Source organism: Urocitellus parryii, chromosome 4, assembly GCF_045843805.1.
Source record: "Urocitellus parryii isolate mUroPar1 chromosome 4, mUroPar1.hap1, whole genome shotgun sequence".
NCBI lineage: Eukaryota > Metazoa > Chordata > Mammalia > Rodentia > Sciuridae > Urocitellus > Urocitellus parryii.
The window spans coordinates 73,201,141-73,217,941 of NC_135534.1; the positions used below are offsets into that span (position 1 = coordinate 73,201,141).

General features: G+C 36.8%; 1 protein-coding gene across 1 annotated transcript in view; it reads left to right on the forward strand.

Moving 5' to 3' along the window:
- Nucleotides 1-464: 464 nt before the first annotated feature.
- The window catches only part of Ankrd42 (ankyrin repeat domain 42), a gene marked incomplete at its 5' end in the record, with an annotated part of 58,236 nt that continues 41,899 nt past the window's right edge, over nucleotides 465-16,801 (forward strand). The window contains 3 exons of the mRNA XM_026384699.2: nucleotides 465-1,290; nucleotides 9,780-9,943; nucleotides 11,500-11,607. Coding sequence (XP_026240484.2) covers nucleotides 465-1,290; nucleotides 9,780-9,943; nucleotides 11,500-11,607 — 1,098 coding nt within the window. The remainder of the gene's footprint in view (nucleotides 1,291-9,779; nucleotides 9,944-11,499; nucleotides 11,608-16,801) is intronic.

Genomic DNA, 16,801 nt, shown 5'->3' on the forward strand with positions numbered 1-16,801 from the left:
CTTCCAATCAGCACTGAAAAAGTATATTAGGTTTGCCAAGGACGAAAAGGCCCCACCCGGCCCGCGCTACACAGATCACCTACGCAGACTGCAGTCCTGGGGCCTCCATTTGGGTCGCTGAGCGATAGAGGGCGAGATGGATGACAAGCTGTTCTCAAGACGAACCTCAGGCTTCGATAGGTTCTTCAAGACGGATCAAAAATCTCACCGAATACTGATCCACACCTCCTTCCCTCCGCTCCAGAAGCAAAGCCTTGAAAAAGGTGAAAGGAAGGAAGTAGGAAGTGACGTATCAATAAGCAAACGGAAATTACCGCACCACGCCGGAAGTTTACTCGTTTCCAAGGCAACGGCTCCGCCACCACTCCCTCCAGGTGGCCGGAGTCGGGACGCTGGAAAGCGACTCAGAGGAAAGGGCTTGCGCCGACGGCGGCCGCCGCCACAGCGACTCGCGGGGAGTAGTAAATGAAGACGGCGGCCGCCGTACCAGCCATCATGCGTGGAAGGTAAACGGCCGACACGGTTCTCACGGCGCCCATTCCAGGGGAAGAGTTGCCGAAGCCCAGGGACTTTGTCTCACCGACAACCGGGAGAGAAAACGTGAAGAAGGCGACAATCGCCTCAAGGTCTCCTTGGGAAGAGTGGGTGAAGACGTCGGCTTCTCCCGCAGGGACTCGCGGAGAGTCGTTGGAGACATAGGCCACCACCGCTGTGCCTTTCGGGAGAGAGTCAAGGGAGATGGTGGTCACCGTCACAGCAGCTCTTGGGTGAAAGTGAGGGGAGACCGCAGCTTCCCCAGCAGCGACTTGAGTTCAAGTGACGTCGGCGACCCGCACTCGAGCGACTCTGGTGCTACAGTCAGAGACCACAACCGCCGACTCAGTGGCTCTTGGGAGAGAGGGAGTGTGGATGGTAGCCACTACCCCAGAAGTTCTTGGGACGGAGTAAGTGAGGACCGCGGCTATGTGGCCAGCGACTCCTCGGGGGTGAGCGTTAGCGAAAACGCCGGTCGCCGTCTCCGTGGCTTCCGGGAGAGAGAAAGTGAAGACGAAGGTTCCCGAGGTAGGGTTTCTTGGGAGAGAGCAAGCAGGGAGGACTCTGGCTACCGTCCCAGCGACGACGACGAAGACGGCTGCAGCCGCTACAGTGGCTCCTGGGTGAGAGCAAGTGAAGACCGCCGCAGCAGCAGGGGCCTGGATTCCACTCCTCCCGGGAGTCTGAGGGATTGCACCATGCCTGGGGTGGCCAATTCGGGCCCTTCCTCTTCCTTTAAGGAGACTGCAAACACATGTGAGTCAGACTATTTTGTTGGCTCTTGACTTTGCCACACTTCTTTTCACACATCAGCCCACAGCAGCCCTAGCCTCTGCTGGCATTTTCCGTTTAGAGTAGTCACGCCTTCTTTCCCCTTCTTTATTTTCATTGATTCCCCAGACTATTCACCCATCCGTCATCCTCCCTCATTTCCCCCTTTGTTTTGATCCGCATCCTTTGAAACTTCTTGCTCAAATTGACATCAACTCTGGTTTAATCTTTTGGATCCTTTTAAGTTATTACCTGACTTCTTTGCAGTATTTGATCCTGTGGAGATAATAATTTAGGCTCACCTAGTTTTTTTTTCTTTTCACTCTATTGGGTCTTCTCCTTTGCTGACTTACTTTGCTCTATTCTTAAGTGTTGTTTTTTTCCCTTGATGGTGCCATCTAAAAGTGGTCCCTTTTTTTTTTCCTGTCATGTACTGTGGCTTCTGTTCTGTGTTATTCATTCAAATCTTCATAAATATTTAGTGTCTACCGTGGGCAGTGTTGCAAGGAAATAGCATTAAAGAAGGCAGGCACATAATCTGTCTTATACTGATTAATGTGATTAAGTATTGGAAAGGAACATAAAGTTCCATTGGTTTCATTATGGGGTGAGAAGAGGGTCAGAAAAAGCTTTCTACAGGCCTAACACTGAGGCCTGAATTCCACATCTCTCCTCTGAACTGCAAACTTAAGTATGCATCTCTTTTTTGGAAAACTTCCTTGGGCACCTCAAGGTTATGATACCCCAAATGTAATTTTTTTTTGGTGGGGGTGCTGGGGATTGAACCCAGGACCTTGTGCAGCAAGGCAAGCACTCTACCAACTGAGCTATATTTCCAGCCCAAAATGCAATTTTGTATTCATACACTCTTATATCCCTTAATGTTTTCTATCGCAATGGCAAGATTGCATTCAAGTGACTAAGATACCTTGGATTTATTCCACTACTCTTTCCTTATTTCACCCACTATACTCATCCAAGTTCAGGTCATCCTTTTTCCATTACTATCTGTTGAATTTGTTTTCATTTGTTTCACTGCTACTGTCTTAGTTGAGGGTCTCAATTATTCTGGTCTAAAGTGGTATTTATGTTCTTACATAGTCTCCCTGACTCGCTAATCTTGCCGTTTTGCTCCCTAGTCAATAATTTTCTCACTACCAGCTATATAAACTCAGTGTTAAAAATCTGATCATTTAATTCCTTTTTTTTTAAAAAAGATAGTACACTCTGTCTTTATATTTTAACTTTCTATTTCATTACCATCATACTTCTATCTCATTCTCCCACTTATTCTTCAATGTAGATTTTTTTTTTTTTTGGTAGTTAGGGAAATTGGAACAGTGTCTGTTTGTTTAGTGTGAATGTTTTAGTTCAACTTTGCTGTAGCTTGAATCTGGAAATAGATCATCCTGGTTTCAATTTATCTTCTCTTTGACAATTGGGAATCCTACTTGAAATCTCTGCCTTCAATTTCCTTAGGTATAAAATAGTATCAGACTTAGCTTGCAGGGCTCAGATAACAGGCATAAAATGTCTGGTACAGTGTGGGTGATTAATGGGTATTTTTAGAAAAAAGTTAGCAGAAAATGATATCTCATTACATCATTATGCTGGATTTTTGTATAATTTGCCAACAATGCTGACCCATAGTGGATGAAATGAGTGCAATTTAATAGAAATGTAACAGAATTGTACCTGAGGTACTTTGGATTTTGTTAATACCATACACTAATTATACAAATTAATGGGATTCATGGTGATATTTCCATACGTGCACATATCACATGTTCATAGTGCCCATCCACTCTCCTTTCAATCCCCTCATTCCCTGCCTGTGGCACCTTTCTCATTATATTTTTCTACTTTCAAATAACTTTTTTTTTTTCTTTAAGTTCCTCGTATGAAATACTTTCTGTGTCTGGCTTATTTCACCTAACATGATATCCTTCAGTTCCACCCATTTTGCTGCAATGATAGGATTTTATTCTTTTTTTTTTTTAGCACTTTTTTTTTTTACCCCTGCCTCAGACTTCTGAGTGCCCAGCTCATTATTCTTCATTACCGAACAATACTCCATTGTGTATGTATACTGTATTTTCTTTATCCATTCATCTATGGATCGGTACCTAGGCTGATTCCATAGCTTGGTTATTGTGAATAGTGCATCAGTAAACATGGGTATGTTGGTATCTCTCTCTTTTTAAATATCTATCTTCTTTTTTATACCTTTATTTTATTTTTATGTGGTACTAAGAATTGAACCCAGTCCTTATAAGTGCTAGGTGACTGCTCTACCACTGATCCACAACCCTAGTCCTGTGTAGGTATCTCTTTTTGTTATGATGACTTCAGGTATATACCCAGGAATGGTAAAGCTGGATTATACGATAGTTTCATTTTTAATTTTTTGAGGAATCTCCATATTGTTTTGTATAGTGACTGTGCTAATTAATTTTCCTACCAATAGTTTATAAGCATTCCTTTTTTTCTACATTCTTGCCAGTGTTTTTTGTTTGTTTTGATTTTTGCTTATTTGTTTTGGTAATATTCATTCTAACTGGGGTAAGATGGACCCCATTATAATCTGGATTTGCAATTCCTTAATGGCTAATGATATTGATATTTTTTTCATGTTTATTGGCCATTTGTACTTCTTTTTTGAGAAATGTCTATTCAGCTCATTTGCTCATTTAAAAATTATATTACTTGTTTTTTATTGTTAAGTTTTTTTGAGTTCTTATATATTCTGGAATTATTCATCTTATGTCAGATGAATAGCTGGCAAATATTTTCTTTCTTTACTATGTTGATTGTTTCCTTTGCTGTGTCAATACTTTTTAGATTGATGTTATCCCATTTGTCATATTTTGCTTTTGTTGCCTGTGCTTTTGGAGTCCTGTCCAGAAACTCATTTCCTGTACCATTGTTAAGTACCAGTATCTTGAAGTATTTCTCCTATGTTTTTCTCTGGTAGTTTTAGAATTTCAGGGCTTTCCTTAAGGTTTTTGATTTATTTTGGGGTTGATTTTTGTACAGGGCAAGAGGAGTTAAGTTTCAATCTTTTGCATGCAGATATCAAGTTTTCCCAACACTTTTTGTTAAAACATTGGGCTCTCTGTTCTGTTCCATTGGTTTATATGTCTATTTTTATGCTGTTATACTGCTGATTTGATTACTGTGGCTCTGTAGTGTGTCTTGAAATCAGGTTGTTTTGGCCACTTGGGATCTTTTGTACTTCCAAATGAATTTTAGGATTGTGTTTCCTAGTTCTGTAAAGAATGCCATTAGTATTTTGAAAGGGATTGCATTGAATCTTTAAATCTCTTTGGAGAGTATGAACATTTTTTTAAAATATATTTTTTGAGTTGTAGGTGGCCACAACACCTTTATTTTGTTTATTTATTTCTATATGGTGCTGAGGAGGGAACCCAGTGCCCCACATGTTCGAGGGAAGTGCTCTACCACTGAGCCACAACCCCAGCTGACAGTATAATTAATTAATGTTATTAATTCTTTAAATCAATGAACATGGAGGTCTTTCCATCTTTTAATGTCTTCTTTAATTTCTTTTATTAGTGCTTGGAATTTTCATTGAATTTCATTGAAACTTCTTAGTTAAATTTATCCCTAAGTTTTTTAAAAAATTGTTTTTGTGGCTATTGCAAATGGGGTTACTTTTATGGTTTGTCAGCAAATTCATAATTGATAGAGAAAAAACTACCCATTTCTGATTTTTGATTTTGTATTCTGCTATTTTATTGAATTCATTTGTCAGTTTCTAATAGTCTTTTGGTGGAGTCTTTAGGTTTTTCTGTTTAGAATCATATCATCTGCAAATTTGACTTCCTCCTTTCCTATTTGTACACCTTTTATTTTTCTTGCCCAGTTGCTACAGCTAAAACTTCTGGTACTTTAGAGCAGTGAGAATGGACACCCTTGTCTTGTTCTTGATTGTTTTTTTTATGGTGCTTGTTATTAAATCCAGGGGGCACCCTACCACTGAAGCCACATTCCCAGCCCTTTTTTTTTATTTTGGGATAGTGTCTTTAAAAGTTGCTGAGGTTGGCTTTGAACTTGTACTTCTCCTCCTTGAGCCTCTTGAATAACTGGTTTTACAGGTGTGCACCAATGTGTCCACTGTAGTTCATAATCTCAGAGGAAATGATTTCCATTTTTCCCTATTCAGTATGATGTTGGCTATGAGTTTGTCATATATAGCCTTTATTATGTTGAGGTATGATCCTTCTGTATCTAATTTTTTCAGGAATTTTATCATAAAGGAATGTTGAATTTTATCAAATACTTTTTTCTGACTCTTGAGATGATAATATGAATTATTTTTTTTAATTAGGAAAAAAATTTTTCTTTTGTAGGGTATTATTACTATGTCACCTTAGCTAATCTTGAACTCCTGGGCTCAAGTGATCCTTCTGTCAGCTTCCCAGATAGCTGGGAGTACAGGTATATATACCCAGCTGATTTTTATTACTTTTATCCTTCATCTTATTTGTATTACATTTGTTGATCTGCATATGTTGAGTTTATTTATTTATTTATTTTTGCTATACTGCTATGCTATATCCCCAGACCTTGATTTGTTTATGTTGAATCATACTTGCATCCCTGAAATGAAACTGATGTGATATGATATATGATCTTTTTGATGTGCTATTAAATTTGATTTGCTAGTATTTTGTTGAGGACTTATGCATTTATGTTTATCAGAGATATTGGTCTCTTTTTTTGTTGTGTTTTTGTCAGGTTTTAGAAACAGGGTTATGCTAGCCTTATAGAATGAGTGTGGAAAGATTCCTTCCTTTTCAAATATATGGAATGGTTTGAGAAGGATTGGTGTTAGTTCTTTAAAAGTTTGGTAAAATTTAGCAGTGAAGCCATCTGGTCCTGGGCTTTCCTTTGTTGGGAGACTTTTTTTTAGTAATTCAATCTTATTCTTTGTTAATTGGTCTAGTCATGATTTTTATATTTTCTTGGTTCAGTTTACTAGTTCATGTGTGTCCAGTGACTTGTCCATTTCTTTTAGATTTACCAATTTGTCAGCATAGAGTTTTAAAAAATTATCCCTAGTGATCCTTTGCATTTCTATGGTAGCAATTGTAATGTCTCCTTTTTCAGATCTAATTTTATTTATTTAGCTCTTTTTTTTTCTCTCTCTTTTGTGTAATCTAGCTAAAAGGTTTGTGGATTTTATCTTTTCAAGAAACAACTCCTTGTTTCCTTGATCCTTTGTATTGTTCTTTTAGACTCCTTTTCCTTTATTTATTTATTATTTCTTCCCTTCTACTAATTTGGGGTTTGGTTTGTTCTTGTTTTTCTAAGACAATGAGATGTACCATTAGGTTGTTTATTTGAAATGTTCCTATTTTTTTGATGTAGGCACTTGATGCCATAAACTTTCAGTATTGCTTTTTCTGTATTCCACAGATTTGGGTGTGTTTTATTTCATTTTCATTTGTTTCAAGGAATTTTTAAAATTTCCTTCTGACTTTCTCAATGAAAGTCAAGAGCATGTTATTCAGTCTTTATGTATTTATAGAATTTGTAAAGTTTCTCTTGCTATTGAGTTTCAGTTTCATTTCATTGTGATCAGGTATAGGACATGATTTCAATTTTTTTTGGATTTTAAAAACTTGTTTCATGACCTAATATATGATCATTATAATTCTTCTGTTTAAAATTCCCCAGTGAGTCAGGCATGGTGGCGCATGCCTGTAATCCCAGCATCTTGGGAGGCTAAGGCAAGAGCATTGCAAGTTCAAAGCCAGTTCCAGCAACTTAGTGAGGCCCTAAGAAACTTAGCGAGACCCTGTCTCAAAATAAAAAATAAAAAAAGATCTGGGGATGTGGTGAAGCTCCTCTGGGTTCATACTCATGTATTAATCAATCAATCAATCAATCAATCAGTTAATCCTCAATGATTCTCCACTGTATGCTCAAGGGGAAGGTTTTTTTTTTTTTGTTATTTGTATTTTCACAACTTCTACCATAGTCTATCTCTTGTCTTGTTCAAGCCTCTTCTACTTTATGCTTCAGCAATAGGACTTTTTTTTTCTTATTTTAAAAATTTAAACCATATCTTAATGTTCATTTTGTCTAGGATGCCTTTCACAGCTCCCAACCTTACTTGATAAACTCCACTGCTCCCACCTTACTTGGTAAACTCCTGATAATTCTTGAAGTTTCGTCTAAGATTTTACCTTCTCTGGGAATCGTTTTCTATTCCCTTGCCCTCCTGTTATAGCTGAGTTGGAAGTTATCTGTGGTTACATACGTTCCTGTAAATATTTTGGTCATTGCTCTTACCATGTTATGTTTTTTTTGGCTCCGGGGATTGAACTCAGAGGTACTTGACCACTGAGCCACACCCCAGCCCTATTTTATATTTATCTAGAGACAGGGTCTCACTGAGTTGCTTAGCACTTTGCCATTGCTGAGGCTGGCTTTGAACCCTCGATTCTCTTGTCTCAGCCTCCCAAACTGCTGGGATTACTTACAGGTGTGTACTATCATGCCCGGCCCTATCATGTTATTTTCTAAATTGTTTATTTCTTCTCTACTAATCTGAGAATTTATGTCTTCATCTTTTATTTTATGGTTACACTAATTCTAAGTGAATGGTGTATGAATTAATGAGTTAATTTGGAAAGGAATGTGGTGTTAAAAATTCCATAAAATCATATGGGTCCAAATTATGGAAGAGCACAGATCATCATTCAGAGATTTTGGACTTTGTTCTATAGACTAGCAGTAGCCAATGAGTAGCAGTTTGGAATCGGGGCTTGGTGATCAGGATAGTATCCTTGTACAAAATGGGAGTAGAGTGGGTAGAACACCATTTGTTGGTCTTGTTGTATTGGTTTAAAGAAAATGTATTTAATCCATGTCTATTTTCCATCATGTTTTTGTAATGCTTGGTACAAGATAGATATTCAGAAGGATTTTGAGTACATTTATACTGTTTTGCCAAGAGTTAGTATAAGATGTGATTCTAGTACAAGATAAGATTCTAGCCTTACCAAATTAACATTCTACTGGATATGGTGGCATGTGTCTGTAGTACCAGCCACTTGAGAGACTGAGATAGGAGGATTGATGAATCAGCTTGTACAACCATATCTTAATGGTTGACCCTATCAAATGAGACCCTATCAAAAGTAATTAGAAGAAATTAATATTCTGATTATAAATATGTCAATACAAGTTAGTTTAGTTGTTTTCAGAGTAACTTTTCAATAATTTTTTTGGGTTAGTTTTGCTTAGGGAATGCTTGCATTGAACTATGTACTCCTTCTTGCTCCTTCAGTAACTGTCTCTTCATACTTAGATAATTTTTATTGCCTCTGGTTCACAATGCACATTAAATATTTCGCAGAACAGTAAGCCTGACAATGCACTCTTGATGTTTAATAGGTTGAATTATAGAATATAAACCACTAGAGTGTATGCACTAAAAATTGTGACCAGCCATTTCTTTCTTATTATAAGACAAATAAATTATAAAGAAAAACATATTGATAAAATATATCCATATGTGAGATAAGGCTCTGGTAAACTTTTCTTCACTGGAAAGTAGGTCTTTTCCCCCCCTTACAGTATCGGGGATTGGACCAGGACCTTACCTATACTAGGCAAGTGCTCTACTTCTGAGCTACATTCCAAGCCCAGGGAGTCTATTTTTTGTTTTAAAGAAAACACTGAGCATATTTCAAAATGGTCATGTTCCCTTCCCCCATATCAAAGATGTGAGGAGATTGTTCTTCGCTTCTCGTAGTAGTATCCTCATGTTGCTTCTGAAGGTAAAATATATGAAAGTGTAGGGGTTTCCTAAGTCTTCCTAAGTCCCTGCAAGTTTCCCACTTTTAGGATAGTCATATTCAGCCTGGGCAAGTCATCAGAATTACTGTTCAAGTCTTCTGCCAGTTTATGTCTCCAGCACCTTATGATCCAAGTAAGTTGAACTCGACTATATTTCTCTGTATTTAACTTTCTCCCCAGATTTATAATAGCAGTTTTCCCTGAGGCCTCAGCTCTCTTATGGACACAAGGAAAGTTGTTTATTTTCAGTGTATTCAGTTTTTTTCCTATAAGAATATGAGTGTCAACCTTCATGCTCTTTTCGTGTCAGAGCTAAAGCCAGAAGTCTAATGAAAATGTTAATACTAAACATCTTTTTTTTTTTTTTTTTAAAGAGAGAGTGAGAGAGGAGAGAGAGAGAGAGAGAGAGAGAGAGAATTTTTTTTTTTAATATTTATTTTCTAGTTCTCGGCGGACACAACATCTTTGTTGGTATGTGGTGCTGAGGATCGAACCCGGGCCGCACGCATGCCAGGCAAGCGCGCTACCGCTTGAGCCACATCCCCAGCCCCTAATAATAAACATCTTTGCAGTAAATTTTTACAAAGCTGAAATGATTCATAGTTCTGTAATAAGTCTCAACCAATTTGATTTTTTAATAGGTGCCAGGAAGAAGGTACATTTTGGTAGCATTCATGATGCAGTACGAGCTGGAGACGTAAAGCAGCTTTCAGAAATAGTGGAACGTGGAGCCAACATTAATGAAGTTGATGTTCTCCATAAATTTACCCCTTTGCATTGGGCAGCACATTCTGGAAGCTTGGAGGTAAGAAGCTATGCATATTATAAGGTAAGTTTACACCTATAGCAGTTTTGTAAATTTAGCAGACCAGGATGAGACCTTATGCTAGGCACTGCAAATAGTTTTCCTTTCAATTCAGTCTAACATTTGGATATTCTACTGTACTAGGACTTTATAACAAATTATCTCAAAACTTAGGGTCATAAAAATAACTGTTCATACTCATCAGTGAACCAAGAATATGGATTCCAGGGGCAGTTTCTCTCTTTTGTATTACATCTGTGACTTTAGCTGAAAGATTTATGTATGGGGCTAGACTTTTTTGAAGGCTTGTTCACTCAGATGCTGGTGGTTATTCTGGCTTAAATGGGGCACTTTAATGTGGGTCTTTCTGTGAGATCTTGCCACTTGGGCTAGTTTGGGCTTTGGATTCCAAAGGTAAGCATAGAGCATAACTTATAGAAGATAACATCATGAATATCCATCATAACATTTTTTCATGTAATTAATTCAGATTTTTAGAAAAGAGGTAGAATATTGTGGATATATTTAAAGTCCCCGAGCACTCTTCTCAGTTGTCATCCCTTCCAATTCCAGAGATAAATGTTATATACAGATTTTGGTGTTTATTAGTTCTTTAAATAAATGACATCATGTTATGTGTATAATTATTTAGTTTATTTTGTTTGTTCAAAAATGTTTTTGAATTTTAACCATGTAGTTATATACATGTATTCTCCTTCATTTCATCAGAATTTATTCATACTTCTATTGATAGATATTTAGTTGGTTTCATTTCTAGCTTGTACAAACAATGCTTAGTGAACATTTTTATGTAAATCTTTTTATTCTTTTTTTTTTAGAGAGAGAGAGAGAGAATTTTTTTTTTAATATTTATTTTTAAGTTTTTGGTGGACACAACATCTTTATTTTTAAAACAATTTTTTTTATGTGGTGCTGAGGATCGAACCCAGCACCCCGCGCATGCCAGGCAAGCGCCCTACTGCTTGAGCCACATCCCCAGCCCTTTTTTTAATTAAACTGTGTACAAGGCCAACTAGAATTTTTATTATGATTCAATGTTGTATGTGTGTGTGTGGGGGGTGGGTGGGTGGGCAGTATTTAAGCTACTACATTTTCTCAGCCTGTAGGCCACAATAGGTCTATTCCACATTGCTGTTTTTCTTTTTGATCCCTGACATAACGCGCACATAGACTGCTTTCATAACTATCGCTATTTTTGTAGTTTCTTCTTTGTTTGGACTTATCTACTTCATGTAATCAAATCGGGTTCAGAGACTCTGTATCAGTTTGTATGTCTCAGTTGAAGTAAACACTTTGGCCTGTTGGTGGATTCCTCTCACATCCGAGAAGTATGTCTCTCATGTGACGTGTGACCCTGGGTGGGTGTTCTCCTCGTTGTAGCCTCCCATATCCCTGTTTGATCTGTACTGTTGGCACCATTTTCATCATTTGTGGTTTCGGTTATAGATTTCTCCTAATTTCATCAAAACTGGAGTTATCAAAATGCTAAAAACATCTTCCTTATCACTTGTTAACATAATTGTTTTCCTAATTAGTGTCTTCATTGGCTGCTGTGGCATGGAGCTGATATCACACAAGTAACCACAAGAGGCTGGACAGCAGCTCACATAGCTGCAATTAGAGGTCAAGATGCTTGTATGCAGGTATTAATATTCTGGTTACTTTTTAAAAATTCAGTGAGTTTAATTACTTTAGCATAGTTCTGTTGGGCTATTGCTATTATTCTAAATATTTTATCTAATAAACATAGTTATATATTCTAAACAAAAACAGTGGATTCCACAACTCAGATATTTTGATACCAACTATTCACTTAAACAAATGATATGTGACTAGAGATCCTTTTTTTCTCTAAAATATTTGGCTGCTTGGGTTGTTTCAAGTGATGTTATAGTTGTGCCAAGATTATCTCCTTAAGTTTGCTGCTGTAGTATGAATGTGCCCGCCCCCCAAATAAATATGTTGAAATCTTAACCCTCAAGGTCATGGTATTAGGAAGTGGAACCTTTGGGAGGTTATTAGATTATGAAGGATCTGGCCTCATAAATGGGGTTAGTACTCTTATAGAAGATACCCCAAAGAGCTAGGTAAAAATAAAAGTTGCTGTTTATGTGGAAAAGTCCCTAACCAGACACACAATCTGCTAACATCTTAATCTGGGTCTTCCTAGCACTCAGAACTGTGTACAGTAAATTCTGTTGTTTATAAATTACCCAGTTTAAAGTATTTTCTTATAGTAGCCTGAACAGACTGAAATACTTGCCATGCTTGAATCTTTACTAATGTATTTCATGGCTAGAGTAACTCCTTAATATGTGGTAGAATCTAGTTTATTAGAGAAACTAGATTTGATTAATGTACTAAAATAGACTGGTATTTTATAGAGTCATATAAAAATATTTCCTTCCTGTAAGACTACTGAGATTATCTTTGAAGTGACAAGAGTTCTACTCATTAAATTACAAAACAAAGTCTGTGATTAAAGTTCTGATGAAAAGTATAGAAGAATTGTATGATTTAGGAGACGGTAGAGGAATTATAAACTGAAGAAATAAAATGTCAGCTAAGCCAAAAAGAATAGGTTGATCTTAGGATGGGGCATGTAGCTTAGTGGCAGTGTGATTGCCAAGCAAGTGCAAGCCCGTTGATTCAATTAAAAAAAAAAAAAAGGTTGATTTTAAAGAGGTGAATAGTAACAAAGCGTTGTAGGCAGGGACTCTATTAGAAGCAAGTGAAAAATGATTATTTATTGAAGATTAATGTTAACTCCGAATGCATCATTCCATTTAACAAAACTATTCTATGAGTTTCCTTTTTTATAGACAATGATTAATAGTCTATAATTAACAGATTCAGTGTTAAGTATGTTACCTAAGCAAGAGGCAGAGCTGTGATTTGAACTTAGATTTTTCCTGTTAACCCCTATATTGTATCTCTAGTGTGAGAGTCTGAATTGGACAATTGAGATGTATTCTGTGAGTTGACTGAGTATGGGTGGTTTGTGAGGTGAACTGTTATGAACACACACCATTATCTATACACATTGATGTATATATGTATATTTATACATATACACACAAATATATTTAGTATTTGGGCATTAATAGGAGAATAAGGTAATAAATCAGCATTTAGAAAATTAGCAAAATATGTCTGGTTTTACCAGGGATGAAGAATTCAAACGCAAGAAACTACACACACACACACACACACACACACACACACACACACACACACACACTCTTAGCCTCCTAAACCCCTGGGATTATGGGTGTATGCCACAATGCCCAGCTTTAAATATGTATTTGTTTGTGGTTCTGGGGATTGAACTCAGAGGCACTCGACCACTGAGCCACATCCCCAGCCCTATTTTGTATTTTATTTAGAGACAGGGTTTCACTGAGTTGCTTAGTGCCTTGCTTCTGCTGAGACTGGCTTTGAGCTCGTGATCCTCTTGTCTCAGCCTTCCGAGCTTCTGGGATTACAGGTGTGCACCACTGCACCTGGCTTAAGTATTTTTGCTCTAGTTACTAACTAAAGAGAATGAAATTAGGTGGTGGTGGAGGGAAAAAAAAAAAAAAGAAAATAAGTCAGACATCTTGCAAAGCAGGCATCAACAGAGTATAGTGAGGATTTAAGTTTTAAGTCCAAATGACAGGTAATTGTGACACAGTGATTAGGGAAATCTGAAAGGCAGATAAATGTTGAGTTCAATTTGATCACATGTTGATTTTAAGGTGTCTATAGATTGTTTACATAGGTAGAGAATGTCTAGGCAATTAGGGTGCTGAAGAGAAGACTTCAGGAATAATAGAGAAGAGTTTAGAGTGTTAAGGAATGTTGAGTGTTGACAAATGTTACTGTGTAGGCATGGGAGAAAAGAGACATGAATAAAGACCTCAGAGATTAAAGATCATAAAGATAGGAAAGCCAGGATGAATTAGGGCTGTGGAAGTGAAGGAAGAAGTTTATTTTAAAGTTAGGCAGAATGTCGGGCTGGGGTTATGGCTCAGTGGTAGACCACTTGCCTCACATATGTGAGGCACTGGGTTTGATTCTCAGCACATATAAATAAATGAATAAAATAAAAGTCCATCAACAACTAAAAAATATTTTTTTTTAAAAGAAATTAAGCAGAATATCAGTTACAGGAGAAAGCTAGGGTGTAAAGTTAAAGAAATGCCATTGAACTCATTATAGGGGGGAAGTTGGTTATATTTCAATGCAAGAGTAGGAATGACACCCTGTTTGGAGAGGGATTTGAAGTTGAGACATTGAGGTATTAATTTGATAAATGGGCAGTGAAAGAAAAAACTCAAAATAACTTCTGAGACATTAGGATCAAAGGATATTTTCCTTTCTCCAAGCATTAGATCAAGTCACTCCTTATGCCTTGATTATCCTTCTCTTCCTCAAAATGATCAATTCTTTCTCAGAGCCTTTGTGGTGCTTTGTGATACTATATCATGTAGTTGTTCTTATCAAGGAGTGGTTTTTTGTATAGTTGATTATCTTTGTTTCTACATATGTCCTAACTCCCTAAGTTGATAAGTCTTCATATTCTTCATGAATGCTAAAATACAGTAAGCACTCACTATATCATTTATTATTATTGACTATTAATGGGAATCAGACAAAATCAATGAAATTATTTTTTTCTAAAACCCTTGATAGGAATTATGATTGAGTAATCCTTTGCTGAGATACTGGTAAATGTGGACTGGTTTAAAAAAATAAAAAGGCTGAAGAAGAAAAGAACTAAAAACATATTAACTGGTGACTGGGGGTATAACTCGGTGGTGAAGTGCATGCCTAGCATACACAAGGATTAACATACATCAGGATTCAATTTTTAACCTCCAAGGAAAAAGAAATTAACTAATAGTTGTTTAACAAAAGAACAATTTTTAAAGCAGTATTACGTTCAGCAAAATTGAGCAGAAGATACAAAATTTCTTATTGATTAATTGATTTCACAGTTGATGAATAAATAGTGATATTTCATAACCACCCAAAGTTCAGGGGTTCATTCTTTGTATTTTACATTTTGTGTTTTGATAAATGTATAATGACATATATCCACTATTATGGTATCATTCAGAATAGTTTCACTACCCTAAAAATCCTCTATGCTGCACCTATTTGTCCTTCCCTTCCCCCTAACCCCTAGCAACCATGAGTCTTTTTATGACCTACATGGTTTTGCTTTTTTCAAAATAGCATATAGTTAGAATCAAATGGTATGTAACCTTTCCAGACTGCCTTCATTGGCTTGATAATATGCATTTTAGGTTTCCTCCATGTCTTTTCATCCTTTGATAGTTCCTTTCATTTTAGCACTGAGTAACATTCCGATTGTCTGGATATACCACCATCTATCTATTTACTGAAGGGCATGTTGGTTTTTTCAAAGTTTTGGCAATTATGATTAAAACTGCTATAAAGATCCATGTTCAGGTTTTTGTGTAGATGAAAGTTTTTAGTTCTTTTGGGTAAATACCAACTAGTGTGATTGCTGGACTATGATAAGACTGTTTAGTTTTGTAAGAAACTGCTATTTGCACAGTGGCTGTACCATTTTGCATTTGCTATCTGCGGTAAATGTTAACATTTGGTGTTTTCAATGTTCTGAATTTTGGTCATTCTCATAGGTAGGTAGTAGTATCTTGTTTTAATTTGCATTTCTGTACATTTGATGTGGAGTATTTTTACATATGCTTATTAGCCACCTGTATATCTTCTTCGGAATGTTCAGGTTTTCTGTGCTTTTTTTTTTTTTTTTTAGTTCTAGGGATTAAACCCAGGGCCATCTACGTGTTAAGCACAAGCTTCACCATTGAACTACATCCCCAGCCCTGGCCCATTTTTAAATTGGATTATTTTCTTATTGTTGAAGTTTAAGTAACTTTACCACTGAGGTACATCCCTGTCTTTTTTATTTTTTATCTTGAGACAGGGTCTCACTAAGTTGTTGAGGGTCTTACTATATTGCTGAGGCTGACTGGAACTTTCAGTTCTTCTGTCTCAGCCTCCCCAGTCTTAGGGAATACAGGCATGTGTCACTGTGCCTGGCTTTGAGTTAATCTTTTTGTGGGGCATATTGTCTGTGTCTATATTCATTGATTTTGCATGTGGATGTCTGTTATTGTTAAGATATGAGGTGTCCGCTAAAAGCTCGTATGTGAGACAATGCAACAATGTTCAGGTGTGAGTGATTATGAGAGTTTTTTTTTAAAACCTAATCAGTGGATTAATCCACTAATGGATTAACCAGGTGGTAACTGTAGGCAGGTAGACTGTAGGAAGTAGGTCATTGGGGGCTGACTTTGGGATTTATATTTTGTCTCTACTGCAGAGTTCTCTCTGTTTCCTGGTTGCCATGTCCTGAGCTGTTTTCCTCCGCTACATGCTTCTGCCATGATGTTCTGCTTTATCTTAGGCCCAGAGCTGTGGAGTAGGTCAACCATGAACTGAAACCATGAACTAAAATAATTTTTTTCTCCTTTAAGTTATTCTTGTCAGATCTTTTGGTTATAGCTATCCAAAAGCTGACTAAAATAATGTCTAATGTTCCAATAACATTTGTTAAAAAGGCAATCTTTTCTCCATTGTATTACTTTTACTCCTTTGTTAAAGGTGAGTTGAGTATGTTCATATGGGTCTACTTCTGTGTTGTCTGTTTTTCTCCTTCAATATTATGTTGACTGTTCTGGGTATTTTGCCTCTTTATAAAAACTTTAAAATCTGTTGATATCCATAAAATAAATTGCTGGGATTTTGATTGGGACTAATAATTATTTTAAAACAATTACTCTATATATTATATAGAGGGGTATG